The sequence below is a fragment of the Oenanthe melanoleuca genome, chromosome 11 (genome assembly GCF_029582105.1).
Source record: "Oenanthe melanoleuca isolate GR-GAL-2019-014 chromosome 11, OMel1.0, whole genome shotgun sequence".
NCBI lineage: Eukaryota > Metazoa > Chordata > Aves > Passeriformes > Muscicapidae > Oenanthe > Oenanthe melanoleuca.
Window position 1 is genome coordinate 7,844,212 of NC_079345.1, and position 14,190 is coordinate 7,858,401.

General features: G+C 48.4%; 1 protein-coding gene across 1 annotated transcript in view; it reads right to left on the reverse strand.

Moving 5' to 3' along the window:
• The window catches only part of CFDP1 (craniofacial development protein 1), a 61,836-nt gene that overhangs the window by 1,004 nt on the left and 46,642 nt on the right, over positions 1-14,190 (reverse strand). The window contains 1 exon segment of the mRNA XM_056500500.1: positions 4,546-4,704. Coding sequence (XP_056356475.1) covers positions 4,546-4,704 — 159 coding nt within the window.

Here is a 14,190-nt window from a genome sequence, read left to right on the forward strand (position 1 = left end):
TTCCAGCTCTTCTCCTACAGCTGAGAAATGTCCTACACAGACACCTTGAAGGGGATCAGAGCAGGTTTGCACCATCTCAAACCCAACCACAACCTTCAGTACAAGCTGACAGGCCCATGATACAAGCCAGGAACAGGCACAGGGAGCATTGCAGATGCAAAAAGCATCACCCAGCAAGCCTGCAGCAGCTCAGGGATGCAGGCCAGGGGTTTCCCAGCCACAGACCAGCTTCTAACCACCACTGAGTATTTAGTGCTGCCCCTCAGCAAGGCACCTGAGTGCTGTGAGGAAGAAGGCACGCCTGTGCCTGGAAAAGCACCTTGCTGCTCATTAATGGCATGCAGCTGAATTTTAATGTACTTCGCTGCAAACCCTTGCCACAGACAGCCTGGGGCTGTGCTACTAATTAACCTACAGAAGGAGTGAAATTGCAATTCAAAACAGGAGCTGTAATTGAATCATCACAACTGTTTTGCCTTTGTTCCAGGGTGGCAAACACTGGACTGCCATGACAAGGTCATTAAACTTTAAACATTAAAATGCGGGGAACCACTGAATTTGGCTTTTCTGTCAGTCACTGCTTTTCCTGCTCATCAGAGCAGCCCACTGCTTGAAAGCAAGACCAAAGCCTAAGGGAAGATGAGCATCGCAGGCTCTGTGGGTTTTCCAGGCTGCTGGGTGGCTGGCAGTGTGCATGAAAGTGCCCAAGACCCACATGGGAAAGCTGAAGGCCTCTCCTACCAGTGGTCTGAGACAGATGAATATTTGGTGATGAGGTCCCTGCAAGGTCAGGCTGTATGGGGCTCTAAGCAATCTGATCTAGGTAAAGAATCTCTGCTCACTGCTCACTGGGGTTGGATTAGTTGGCCCTTAAAGGTCCCTTCCAGCTTGAACCATTCTGTGATTCTGCAATTCTTTATCCAATCTGTACTGAATGTGTTCCCAGCAGGGAGCCTTTGCCCTTGCTGCAAGGGACAGCCCTGACACTCCTGCCCATCACTGGCAATGAATTAATCCAGATTCATTTCAGTGAGTGGTTCCCCCAAGCGGGTGTGCAGCCCCGTGTGTCCCTGCTCCCACCCCATTCCCATCGCAGCTCCAGCCCGTCTCGTGCTGACACAACTGGGTCAGCTCCTCTCTGCTGGCTGCGAGGAGCAGGGATCAGCACAGCACAGTACAGGCAAAGAGCTGGCTGGGAGGAGGTGTTTTTGTGGCCCCTGCCCCTCACATTGGAGGAAGGCTGTGCACTGAGGCCCCCTCCCCATGCTGGTTCAGGAAAGGCAGGCAGGGGAGTGTCGCTTCCCTTCATCCCTGTATGCAGGGAGGTGACCGGCTCCTGGGGCTGGGCTCAGAGAGGCCACAGGAAGGAAGCTGAGGGGTCATGCTGTATGTGCTCAGTGTCATATTGCTGGGCGTGTGGTTTTTCTCCCCCTCCACTGCTAAATACCAACCACAACCTCAGCTGGGAAGACAAGGACAGGAGTTACTGATGTTCATCTGGGAGCACTCCAATGGCCTGGGCAGCAACAGCCCAAACTACTGAATCTGAAGCTCTTTTGGCTGCTTGGTGACACCCATCTATCAAACCCCGCAAAGGGTCAGTCTCTTTCTTCTCCTCTTCCTCCCTGACTGCTATGCCTCTCTGGTGGGCAGGGCCTGGCTCCTGGGGACTGATATGGATCATGAACCAGGAATGTGGTCTCACAGCTGCAGCCAGCAGCGCTGCACGGAGGAGGAACTGCGACATCATCCCATGGCGTTGTCCTTGGCTGGCCAGAGCAAAGTGCTGTAGGTACCAGAGCAGAACCCCCAGGCACTACCTGGGCATACAGCGGGGCTCGTGGGGCCTGGCTGGCTTGTGCTGTTGGCACACAGGGGCTGGAGATGCAGACAGACGTAGGCAGGGAAGCTGCAGGGTTGGCACAAGTCCCTCCATGCTCTGCAGCCTGTGCTGGAGCTGCAGCTCTCTCTGTGCTCAGCCAGCTCTGTGCAGCCGACACCAAGCCACCAACAAACACAGTGCAAAGTGCACGAGCGAGGCACAAACACCCGTCCTGTGACTGTCTAAACAACCTTTGCTACCTGAATCAATACCTTCCTGTAAATTATCAACCTGCCTGGAAACAGGGCAGCTGTGCTCCACAGCAGAGCAAAGTAACTCCACTGGGATCAAGGCTGTCTCTGCTAACAAGGGCAGCTGCAAGCTGCTCTGGGGAGGGTCTCTGGTGCTGCCTGTCCCGTCAGTCACCGTCAGTCACCCGCTGCCGGAGTGCATGGGCTGGCTGCTCCCCCATGGGGCTGCCCTACAAAGGTGGCCCAATTAAGAGGCCACTACACATTTCCATTTATAAAGCACATCAGAGAGATGAACAGCAAAGGAGATAGCTGCCTCTGCTCCTTACTCCAGCCCCTCCTGTCAAATCCAGGACAGGCCCTCAGGACTTGATACAGCCAGGCTATAAAAAAACAGATTCTACTCCTAAGGAAATGCAAATCACTGGATGGGGGCTGGGGGTACAAGGGGTGGAAAATGAGAGGCAAGGGAGGACAGAACCACGGGATAGCACATGTCCCCTCTGTCTCAGGAATTCTAGGCCTAGGCTGTGGTTGTATGATAACTGGTACTGGCACAGAAAGATGCCACAGCCCCACTGCTCCACTGGTTGCTGTGCTCTGGCTGAGCAAGTGTGCCTGCATGGACCGTCTCTGTAAGTGCACAGGATATGTGGCATCAAGCAAACATCTCCAGGAATGGGCCATAGCTTTCCTTGTCAGGCAGACATTTACAATCACACAGCAGGACACGTGGGGAGCAGAGGTTTCTAACAGCACCAGGGATTAAAGGCAGCGCCCCACTCTCGCCTGCCTGGGTTGAAGGGTTAACAACAGCTCATTACAATTTTTATAGAGATGTGTAAATGATTGCCCACTGAAGGGTGAGCACAGTTGACATTATTAAAGGAGAGGAGGCAGCTGCAGAAGGGACAACAGGCTCCTGTGAAATGACCTGAGGCTGGCAGCAGCTGTGTCTGTGTGACCTGCCCCCCAGGCAGGATGGCTGCTCTGTGAGGGTAATGCACCCTTCACACCGAGGTGGCCTGTAAGCAGAAATGCAGTGGGCTGTTCCTCCGTCAGTGCTCCTCCCTTCTCGCTTTACCTTGAAAGTCGAGTAATTCCCAGTGAGCAGATACTCTGTTGATCCCCTCATACTATATGCCTGACTAGTATAAACATATTCATAAGGAGTGTCTAAAGTTATCCTGGCATTATATTCCTCATTTGTTTAATGACAAAAATTGCTTGCCAAGAGCTCAGCAGATTTTCTAGCCTGGAATATGACAGGCAGCAAAACCCAAAGCTGTCCAAGATTAAAGATGCTCTTAAAATTACTGCTCTGCTTTGCTCGTCTTTTCCATGTGCTGATCCTTTCTTTAGTCTTCAAGGACAATCACGTGAGTGTCTTTGGAAAGGTTTGCCAGTCATGAAGAGCAAGCTGTCCTGCTTGGCTGGGGTGGGACAGGAAACAGCACTGGCCAAGAATAGTCGACGTAGTGGGTTTGGGCACATAGGAGATGACACAAAACACTGCTCTGCCACACCTGTATGTGGTGTAAATCATTCACCTCCTTGGACTTCAGGGATCTCAGAGAAACAGCTGCCCCACTCCAGCACTCTACTGAATTGCTCTACTTTTTCAAGGGCATGTGACCAGAAACAGATCAGAGGAGAAGGTGTGCTGTGGAAGGGTACAAGACCAAACTGAAAATATCTATTTGATAGTTTGACAATTATAAAATTTAAAATAAAAAAAACAATCTGTTGGAATGCAGAAGCTTTAAGTTTTTCCTGCAGAGTAAAAGAATAGCTTATAATAAAACCTACATTTTACGAGCTGTCCACTAAGCTGGCTATGTTTTCCCAGAGCTTAGCAAAGCACTTGTAGTGGAAATGCTGCTTCTGATCTCATTATCACTCCCTGCAGTGCATGTTATTAACTTTCTGTTTTATTTACAGCATTGCCATTTACTTTTATGATACTTCCATTAACTTCATTGGAGTGAACACTGCTTGACGCACACAACCAACGCCCAGTGCTGCCATAATCAGTGCACCTTGCCAGCTGTTCTGGGTTTACACAAATCCTTATGCTGGAGGAAGGAGGACAGATGCAGCTGAAACGTGACATTTGAAGAACAGAACAAAACTCTCCCAAACTGAAAAAAAACCAGGACAAATGCAATTGTGTTTCCTCACAGGGACGCTGCATTAGACCAGTTCATGCTCTGTGGCACAAACAGAAGGGACGATAAAGCCAGACATTGGCTGGACTTAGAGAACTCACATGGCTCTTAGCAGAGAGTGATAGGTGTTTGCAGACTTACCTGTCTCCCTGTGATGCTTACAGCAGCTACTGGCTTTATGTATCCCTAGAATAAATCCTTAAGAAATCCCATGGGTTTTTGAACTGTAGCCAGCAATGGGCTTCCCACATGTAAAGGAAGTGGTGGGAAATTCTGGACTACTATTAGGTAAAGTCCCTCTTACCCGTCTTTCCCTCTGTTATGGATTGCCAGCTCCTCCACAATCCCCTCCTCCTCTTTGAAGTTCTCCCAGTCCAGTTTAGATTTCTCCAGTGTGCTCATCTTCTGCTTTTTGGCACCGATCTTCCCCAGGAGGCTACTCATACCACTTGGCCTCTTCACCCTGACGGAGATTAAGGAGCAAAATTGGTTAAATGCAGGGAGATGGCAATTAAAAACAGAGCTGAGAAACATCACATGTGAGAGTGGTGGCCTCGATGGTGGTGAGCCACTGCCACCAAACAGATGGCCACCAACTCCAGGCAGCCTGCAAGCGGCAAGGTCACGCTTCCTGCAGATCCTGCTCTGCCGTTCCCCTGGAAGCAGCAGAGTTCATTACACACATATCTCAAGTGCTTGGTTTTTGTGAAAGGGCTTTTTCATTTATCTTCTTAAGAGAACAGAGAGCTTTCAGGCCAAAAGAGATCATTAAATCATCTAGTTTGACCCCTTGTATACACCAGGCCAAGCCATTCCACTGATCACCTCTGTGCTAAGTCTGGTTCTTTGTCTTCAGTTAAAGTGTTGTTTTCTGGAAGGCATCCAGCCTCAGTGCGTCACCAGTACTGACAACACATCTAGGAATTAACCATTTCATTGGTATTAATGCTTGATTTTCTCTAGTTTCAGGTTCTGGCTGCTGTCCCTTGTTCTAAATCCAAAATACTGGTCTCCAGGCAAGTCTCATTAGTGACGTACTTGTACACCACTAATGAACTTACATCTGAATTATTTTTATGCAAACAGTTAAGAGTTCCTTACACCTTTCATTGAAATGCATTTAGCCCCAGTCCATACATCACTTCTAAGGTTTTGTCCCCCTGCTTACGTTTCAATGCTCTTTGAAGATGGGAGCACAGAACTGCCTGTAACCCCCACCCTTCTCCTGATTTGTTTCTGTCCAAGCATCACCTAAATCCTGTTAGCTGCACACTGAGTCCCAGTACACGTGCACTATGATCCTATACCATCTCCTGGGTCCCTGTTTGGCAGGAAGATCACTTTGGTCTTTCATCCCTTGTTCTCAGAGGAGTGAAATCCCACCCGCGTGGTGGGGCCCCGAATCTCCCCTTTATGCTGGGAAATGCATACACAGGGGCTCAGTCAGCCAAGCTGCCCTCTAAGGAAGACAATTCTCAGGGATAGGAACCCGTAAAACAAACTTGTATTAACCCTTCTTAAACCCCCCCAGGAATGGGGGGCAAACAGCATCCCATTGAACTCGTGTTTACACACATTCCAGAGATAACTTCAGGTCTGCAGGGCCTTTGCCTCTGCAAGAAGCCGGAGAGGAAATTACTCTCGTTCCTGAGAGATGAAGGAATTTGGGAAGGGGGGCCCAAGGAAGGCAGCCAGGTGAGCATGGCAAATTGCTCTCTATCAGTGCTCTCTGAGCACACTCCTGCCCAGGGGTAGCCGTTCTTGGGAACGTATCCAAAGTTGTCCTTATCGGATCATTAGCATGGTTTATGCTTCCGTAATTTGCAAGCCTCTAAAGGAAAATAATTCTGCAGTTTATATGGAATTAAATCAAAGAAAATGACAACTCTTATGTAAGACTCAGCCAGAAGACTCTCAATGAAAGAATGGCTGGCTAGAGTCACTTGGGGTTGCAGCTCCCTGACACAGATATATTTGGGATTAAGGACATCTTGGCAGGCTCCCTAGCAACTGGACAAGGCTGCCTGCCCCTCCTCAATAGCAGCCAGAGGAGCAGAAATGTCCTAGGCCCTGGCCCTCTTATTTCCTTCAGTCCCTGCCCATGGCTGGAGCACAGGCCAACAACCAGCAGTTACTCACTCTGTGGGGACACAGAACAAGCTGGATGCTCCTTGATCTGCCTTTATCCCTGAACATCTAATCAAGATGTCTACAGCGCTGCACATCACGATCACACAATAAAACCTTGATCCTTGCTCAACTTCCAATTCTCCCTTATTTTTCAAGGCAGGATGGCTCCAGACATCCTTATCTGCAGGTAGCAGGGAAGTGGTGTAAGGGGGCAAAATGGGCAAAGACGTTCTCAGCACAAGATAAAATTGGAGAGACTTGGTTCCCACATCTGACTATCCAAGACTACACAAGCCTTAATCAACCACCAAACCCAGATGCATGTTCAAGATGTGAGGGAGTCAGAGGAAAGGAGATATGACAAAGAATAAGGATTATTTAAATAATAAAATAAAATCTTGAGCAAACATCCCCCATGGCTTTCCCTGCTGTGCAGCTGCCTGGAAAGCAGAACCTGGTGGCTGTGCACAGTTCCTTATGCTGAACTGGGAGGCCTTAAAGACGCCCTGAAACAGATCTAGGGAAGTGCTATGGATGATCCAGCTGGCAAAATTCCTCTGCCCCAAGCCTGGCAGGCAGGTGTTTAAATTAAGGTATTCAATAACACATTTCTCTGAATACACTTAACCTTCCAGACACACTTGGGCTTAAGATTTTCCTACCTTTGAAGTGGGAAAAGCAGAGATGTAGAAATGGAGGGTGTTGTCCCTTGTCCCTAGATTTCTCCTAAATGTTTTTTTGGGGCAAAACCCCCAATGACTCAAGAGCCATCTCACCTATCCAAGGACACCACAGCTCAACTGCATCCACTGACCTTTCTGTGGGTGGAAGTCCACAGTCACTGCCAGCTGAAATACAGACAGGTCTGACTGCAAAGGACACAGCACACACCTGGAAAAATCTCAGCTGAAAGTTCTGGGATTTTTCCTGGGTGTGAGAGAAATCTCTGCCCTGCAGAGTGACAAGCAGGCTCAGAGGCAGGCTCACACATGCTGAGACTGATTCTTTCTGGCTGAACCTTGGGCTGTTGGCTGCTGGTGGGAAGAGCTGAGCTGGGACAGGGGCCAATCAGCCAAGCTGGGCTGCTGAACATGCCTCTGCATGAAACACAGACTGAGACCTGCTGACAGACCACTGCTGTCCCCAAACCACAGTGGAGGATAGATGGGAGGGAACCAAAGGCAAGATGGTTCATGGCCAGAGGTGGAAAAGAGGTGGTGCTGGCTTCAGGGAGCAGGAGCTGCCAATTAGATGAGGGCTACTTATGATCTTTTCTTCCATGGCAATTCCTGGCATAAATTAACAACATCTGGATGCACACATCCATCTGTAATGGTGCTCAAGGCCTCTCTCAAGGCCATGGATCTCAAGGAATATTGCTTAAAACATATAATTCACCCCTTGTTTGAAGCTGGGCTATGGTATGGACCTCCATCAAGGGCATCCAAATAATCCACAAATCAAGGATTCCTTCAAGACAATGGAACCTGACAAAAAAGGACAGGCAATGTTGCACCCTTGTGTTGATGATGACTCCAGAAATATTATTAATATCCAGTGTCAGCCCCATGCTGAAAACTGCCTTTGGGCTGCATAACCTGGTTCTGCTCCTGTCCAGACAATTCTGTGCTGCTGCAGTAGGACCAAGCCTGGGCCAGGCAATGGGGCCAGGCACAGGCTGAAGGACATGTTTGAGTCTGCTGCTGAGTCTTCATTCCATGCTGAGCCTTTTATCACCCTGAATAAATCCAGCAAACCTGGCGGAGGGAATTCCTACGCTTGTGCCAAAATGAAGTAAATGAGAAACATTAAAGTCCAATTAAAAACTTGCTTGGCCTTAAATGCCTCATCTGTTTAAAAAGCAAGTAAAGGGGCCTGATTAATTGCATTCAGTGCCAACAAGAGGAATTATTACCCTTTTTGTACTCATTAAGGGTATCTGCTGTGGCATCTTTAATCACTAAGGCATTTAAAAGAGAGAAAGTAATTTGCTAAGACATAATGGATCCCAGGGATGAGGATCAGGACAATCGCCTATTTAGGACACAAAGACATGCTCTGAATTTTCCCAATTAAAAAGCACAGCCAAAGTCTGCCCCTGAACCAGAAAAAAAATAAAAATAAAAATGCTGGGGAGCTCTGCCTTGGTGGGGGAATTCCCCTGCACGATTCAATGTGGTCAGCACAAGGACTATGCCTGAGCATCATCTGGCATGCTCATACACAGGGACAAGCAGCAGGCCATGGGCTCCCTTGCTGTCCCACCATAGGTGAACATGCTCTGTATCCCTGCCCTTAAAAATGACCCCCCATCTTGGTGCAAGCCTGCAGCCTGACCAGGAACTTGGAAAATTGCTGCTATAGCAGTGATAAAGTGTCACTATCACATGTAATCCCTGATATCAGGGGAAGGTCAGCAGTGTCTGGGAAATGCATGCCTGTTAAAAAGAAGTGGACTTCATCACAAGCTTTAGAAAATAATCTTCCTGCAATTGGGAGCATGATTACAAAAGTCTCATAGTGCATCCCACCAGCCAAAGCAAGATGAGTTACTATCCCACCCACCCAGAGATGGGTGCTCTGAAGGTCTCCTGACACCAGTCTCACATGCACTGAGGTTTCAGTACTTCATCAGCCTTTCACTTATGTAAGTCTTCCCCAATGACTAAATTTCCTTGTTCAGCCTATGACTTGATATCTTATTCCTAGTAGCTAAGAACAGATCACTCCCTCACTTTTACAGCAGCCTTTTATGTCTTTGAAAGCTTTTCATATTGCCCCCCCTCCAGCTTGCTCTTTCCTAGACTAAACAACCCCAGGTCCCTTCAAGCTTTTCTCATTCCTCGTGGTTTCCAGCCCTCTGACCACTCTCACTGCTCTCCACGGACTCTCGGCTATTGGCCCTCTCCTCAAAACGCAGCATCCAAAACAGGAATAGCAGGAGTGAGGGATTTACCAGCACTGGGAGCAGGGGGAATGCTTCAGATGCTTTGAGAAGCATGCAGCTCCTTATACAGCCCCTGTGACGTGTGACTTCTTCACAACCATGTGACAGCAATGACTCATGTTGAACCTGTGATTCACTGCTGCCAAGCCACCTTCCTCCTCCATCCATGCAGAACATTCCTGCTAACCAGAGGCAGAGCTCTGTGCTGCTCTTCCTGTCTGCCCTCACGTTTCCCTTGACACAGTGGATCTTGGATGTCTTTGCAAATCAGCCTCTCCTATCTACAACAGCCATGCTGCAGCTGTTGAAGAGGAATGCTAGGGAAAGCACCTCCTGTCTTTGTGAAATACCTATGGAGACTATTTAACAGCTGACAAGCACCAGTTGGCCTAAGAAGATCAAGGTAACTGGCCAGAAGCAGGCAGGGACAGCCAGAGTCAGACAGCAGGAGCTGACAGATGATGTCCATCACCAATGAACAAACAGAGCCCAAAGGACACTCACTCAAATGTTGGCCAAGGAGCCAGCAGTGTCCCCAGCTTTAGCCTGACCTCTACCCTTGGGGATCACAAACCCTCTGCTGCTCTGTTTCTGCTGGCTCCACAGACCCCAGACCCTGTGCTGCTTCTCCATCTGCCTTGTAGTATCCACCTTGCTGTGGATAACAACTTCTGTAGCAGGAAGGCCCTATTTCTGCCATGTATCAATACTTTTTAAGAAGGGCTCAATTTGTAAGAAGAAAACACTGAACATGAAATAGGGTATTACTGATTCTTAGTTAATACTTCCATACTTCCTCACCCCTCTTCTTGCTATGCCACATTTTGGGGAAATAGTGTGAGCAAACAAACGAGAATAGACACTGATGTATCCAGATCATAAATGAGTTGCTTGTTTTTCCCCCACTAATGAAAACAAGCTCCCTGAGCCCCAATCAAACAGTGGCAAATTACCTATTATGCCAGTGAGGGTCTTGTGACAAAGCAGTTGCTGCAAGACTTGAACCAAGAAGAGTATTTTTTTTTAGATTATGCTGATTCCACCTAGGCATCCTACACACCTTGCAGCTATGGGGTAGAGGAAATAAGGCAAAAGAGTGGAGAAAATTCTCTGGCCTGATGGCAGAGACATCAGAGCAGGGACAATTTAGTGCTGGATACTCTATCACATTCCAGCATCCATCCAAAACATCTGGTGACTCTCCATGAAGCACTGCAGACCAATCTTTCCTTCCGCAGAAATAAACGTGGACTCACAGAGATTCCATGATTTCATCAGTAGGAAATCTTTCAAGGCCAGGAAAGCCCCCATGCCTTCTTCCCTAGCCCTTGCAAGCATATTATCAGAGATCACCTTTACCAATTACCATTTTAAAAGGCAGGTTGCACCTACAACCTATAAAAATCCACTTTCAAGCAAAGTTCAGAATTTGGATGGATAGTTTTTGTTGTTTGTTAGATGAGACTTCTGCAAGGGCAAGTGTATTTATGATGTCTGGCAGAAGAGGACAAGCAGGAGGAATCCATTCACAGATCTCCAGCATGGCTGAATGGCTTCAAGCAGAACTCAAACCACTTCTCTGCTGGCTCCCTGCAGTGCTGAGCAGCATGTCAGATCCCACTATGAGGACGGGGTGCTGGCAAGTAGGTGTCACCAAGTACAGAAAGATGGCATCTCAGGCCACAAAGCCCTTAAAGCACCATTGTGACCACCAAGCCCTGGCTCCCCTGCTGTCCCTTTCCTGACCCCTCTCCTCCCCTCCTCACTGGAACTTGTGATATTTACTTGTAGCACAGCAATGGCAGCTCTGTTCCTGTCACCCCAAGTGCTTTGATGGCAGAGATTCAGATGAGAAACTTGCCCACTCAGCAAAGAGAGGATTTTGGACACTGTAGTATCTCTTCCTTCCACGATCTGCTGTAAAGCTGAATAGTTTCCTTAACTGCAGGAAATGGTTCTCATGCAAACTAACCACAGCTGGGCAACTGATGCAGCCAGTAAATACTTTCATTTTAATAAAGTGGAAGATTCCTGCCCAGAGCACCATGGATCACCCGCCCTGCTGTCCTTCCCTCTGCGTGCAAAGGTGTGAGAGACACTGCACGAGAGGGATGCGTGCAGAGACTGGGCTGGTGCCCATGTGCCAGCTTCTGCTGTTCACTTCCAGACCATCTTCCTCAGCAGAGGAGTGAAAAAGCTGGCAGGGAACAAGAGGGGTACATGTCAGGAAGGCAAGTGCAGTGCCATCAGCTCCTTAAGGTCAGGATGGTTTGGCTGGATGGTGCAGAGCGACAGTGCCTGGTGTGGCCAGCTTGCAGAAACCTTCCCCAGAATAATAAAACAGGTTCTTCAGAACCTAAAACTGACCAGCTCTTCTCACCCTTCACCCCACAAAAGCAGCCAAGGACAGAAAGTCTTCCAGGAAAAACCCAACTGTATTTCTACTTTCTCCCCCTGCCCCTACTTGGCAATGTTTCCCAAACAGGCGCTCTCAGGTGGATGCAGAGAGCAACCTGGCTTGTTCTCAGCTCAGCCTGTCACAACAGGTATTTAAAAAAGCAAAAAAGAAAGCCTCCTTAACACCAAATAAACAAACATTGAAATCCCAGAAGTGAAAAAAAAAAAAAAAACAAGCATGGAGGAAATGAAGATAAAAGCAGGGCGGATGGTGCTGGAGGGTTGGCGATGATCCTGTCAGGAGGGCACTGCCCAAGGCAGGGAGAGGACTGACTGATTCCCACCTCCCAGCCAAGGTGGCACAGCCCAAGGAACTCACTGCCAACCCAGTGGTGCCTGTCCATATGCTCCACTTGCTAAGCTGGTGGCATTTACACCCTAAAGTACACGCAAACTGAGCCAAAGAACCTGCCTGAAGTGCTCTAGGAGTAGGGGGGAGTTTTGATGCAGGGTTATATCTTTGGAGTGAGGGCTGTTAAACTTCCTGCACTCTGAAGACCAACATGAACAAAACCACTGTGGAAAAGCAGCCATGGCTGGGACAAAGCCCATTCCATGGTGCTACAGGGCATGGCAGAGCAGGCAGCTGTGTCCAAAGGCAGCAAGAGACGCAAGTGTAGTGGAAAAATGGGAATTACCCTGCCTGTGATCCTGCCAGCAGACCAAGGCAGACTGCTGCATGAAGGGCTTTGCTGACCAGGTGAAAATGCTCTGACCACACACCTGCAAAAGGAGCATGGTCTGACTGTAGCAGGACCAGCCTCAAGTACTTATAAGGAACAAGGAAATGGGAGTTTTAATTTGAGCTGATAATGTGAGTTAACTTTTCTCAGGCTTTTGTTCAGGCTTGCCAACCCAGGCTAGCCCTAAGTTGCTTTGTCATCACTGCTTTTGCAATCTCAAGAGCTGAGCTGAGCCCCAGGTCCTTTCTGATTTCTAATGTCACCCCATACTCCCTGAGGCCTCAGAGAGTCTCATGATGGAGACTCCTACCTGAACAGTGATGGAAAGAGTAGAAAGTAGGAAGTCTTTGACACTGGCTCCATTGAATCAAGGAGGTAATTCCTGAGAAGGATCACAACTAAAGCACACTAGTGTTCAAACAGCAATGCGACAGACAGACGGAAGAGGAAATGTAACTTCTCCAGAAGGGAGAGTGATAGCTCTCCTTCCCACAGCCAGATTCTATGTTGAAAAGTTTAAGATGGGGATAAAAAGCACCATCAGGAAAGGACAGTCAGACCATTCCATCCCAGCAGCCCAGCAATCGAAGCCTGGCTGAGATGATGCATTTTCCATCAGTGTGGAGAGGCAAGGGCAGATGTGACAGAATAAAAGCCCACATGATGCTGCCCTGGTGAGGGCTGCTGCAGGCAGTAGCACAGCTTGCCATGGGCACAAGTTGATTTTGGATGTATTTGTGTCTAAATATAGCCAGTGGGGGAAAAAAGATTTGTCACAGGGGAAAAAAAACACGTCACTCCCAATTCCCAGCAACAGCAGCAAGCATTGCCTGACCAAGGGCAGTGCTCCAGTATTCCAGGTATATTGCTGGATTTGTTATTAATCCAGCACAGTGATTTAGGTCTGACTTTAGAAGTTGCGCAATGCTGCCCTGGCAGAGTGCACCTCACCTTGAGGAAGGAAGTGTCATGGAACCAGCTTTTGAACAGGAAAACTGACATGGCAGCTTGCAGAGCACCATGTCATAGGCTGCCAGCAGAGATATCAGTCAGTAATTTCTTTTCTAGTGCACTCTCCAAGATAAAGAAATACTTCACCTTGTCTTCATGTCATGGAGTGTACTGGATAGGCCTTTCCAAAGTGCAAAGCTGGAAAAAGAGATCTAACAGCTTCCTTGCTCCAAAACAGGACAGCACCTTATTCTCCAGTCTGCTTCCCAAACTGGGGGATATAATACTGCATACATGAATACAGTTATTCCCATAATAAAACCGTTGTTCGGTCTCCATGTACAGTAAGAGGCAAACTTGCTGAGCAGGGGAGAGATGGGATGTTTTAGCTCAGGAATGTCAGAGAGCAGCAGCAATATCAAGGGTGCACAGCTCTGCCAGAGTTGGCATTTCCTCAGGCAGGTACCATTCTGTGGCATCTAAGTCTGCACCCACTTCTCTGGAGTGCCTGGAGTCTCATTTCACAGGCTCTGGAGGATGTGCTCAGCAAAAAACACATCAGTTCTTGGGGAGCTGACTGGCTCAGGCAGAGCCCCTGACCCGCAGGTTCCCTTATCAGCAGGAAGGGCTCATTAGGGATTGGACCAGGGTTTCCTGCTCAGGACCAAACCCTTTGTGAAGGGACTGCTGCCATGGAGAACCCACTTCCTAACAGCCAGAGGAAGCAAAATATTTCCCTTGGGCCTTTGAGACAAAGTTGCTATGGGGTGGATATCAACAA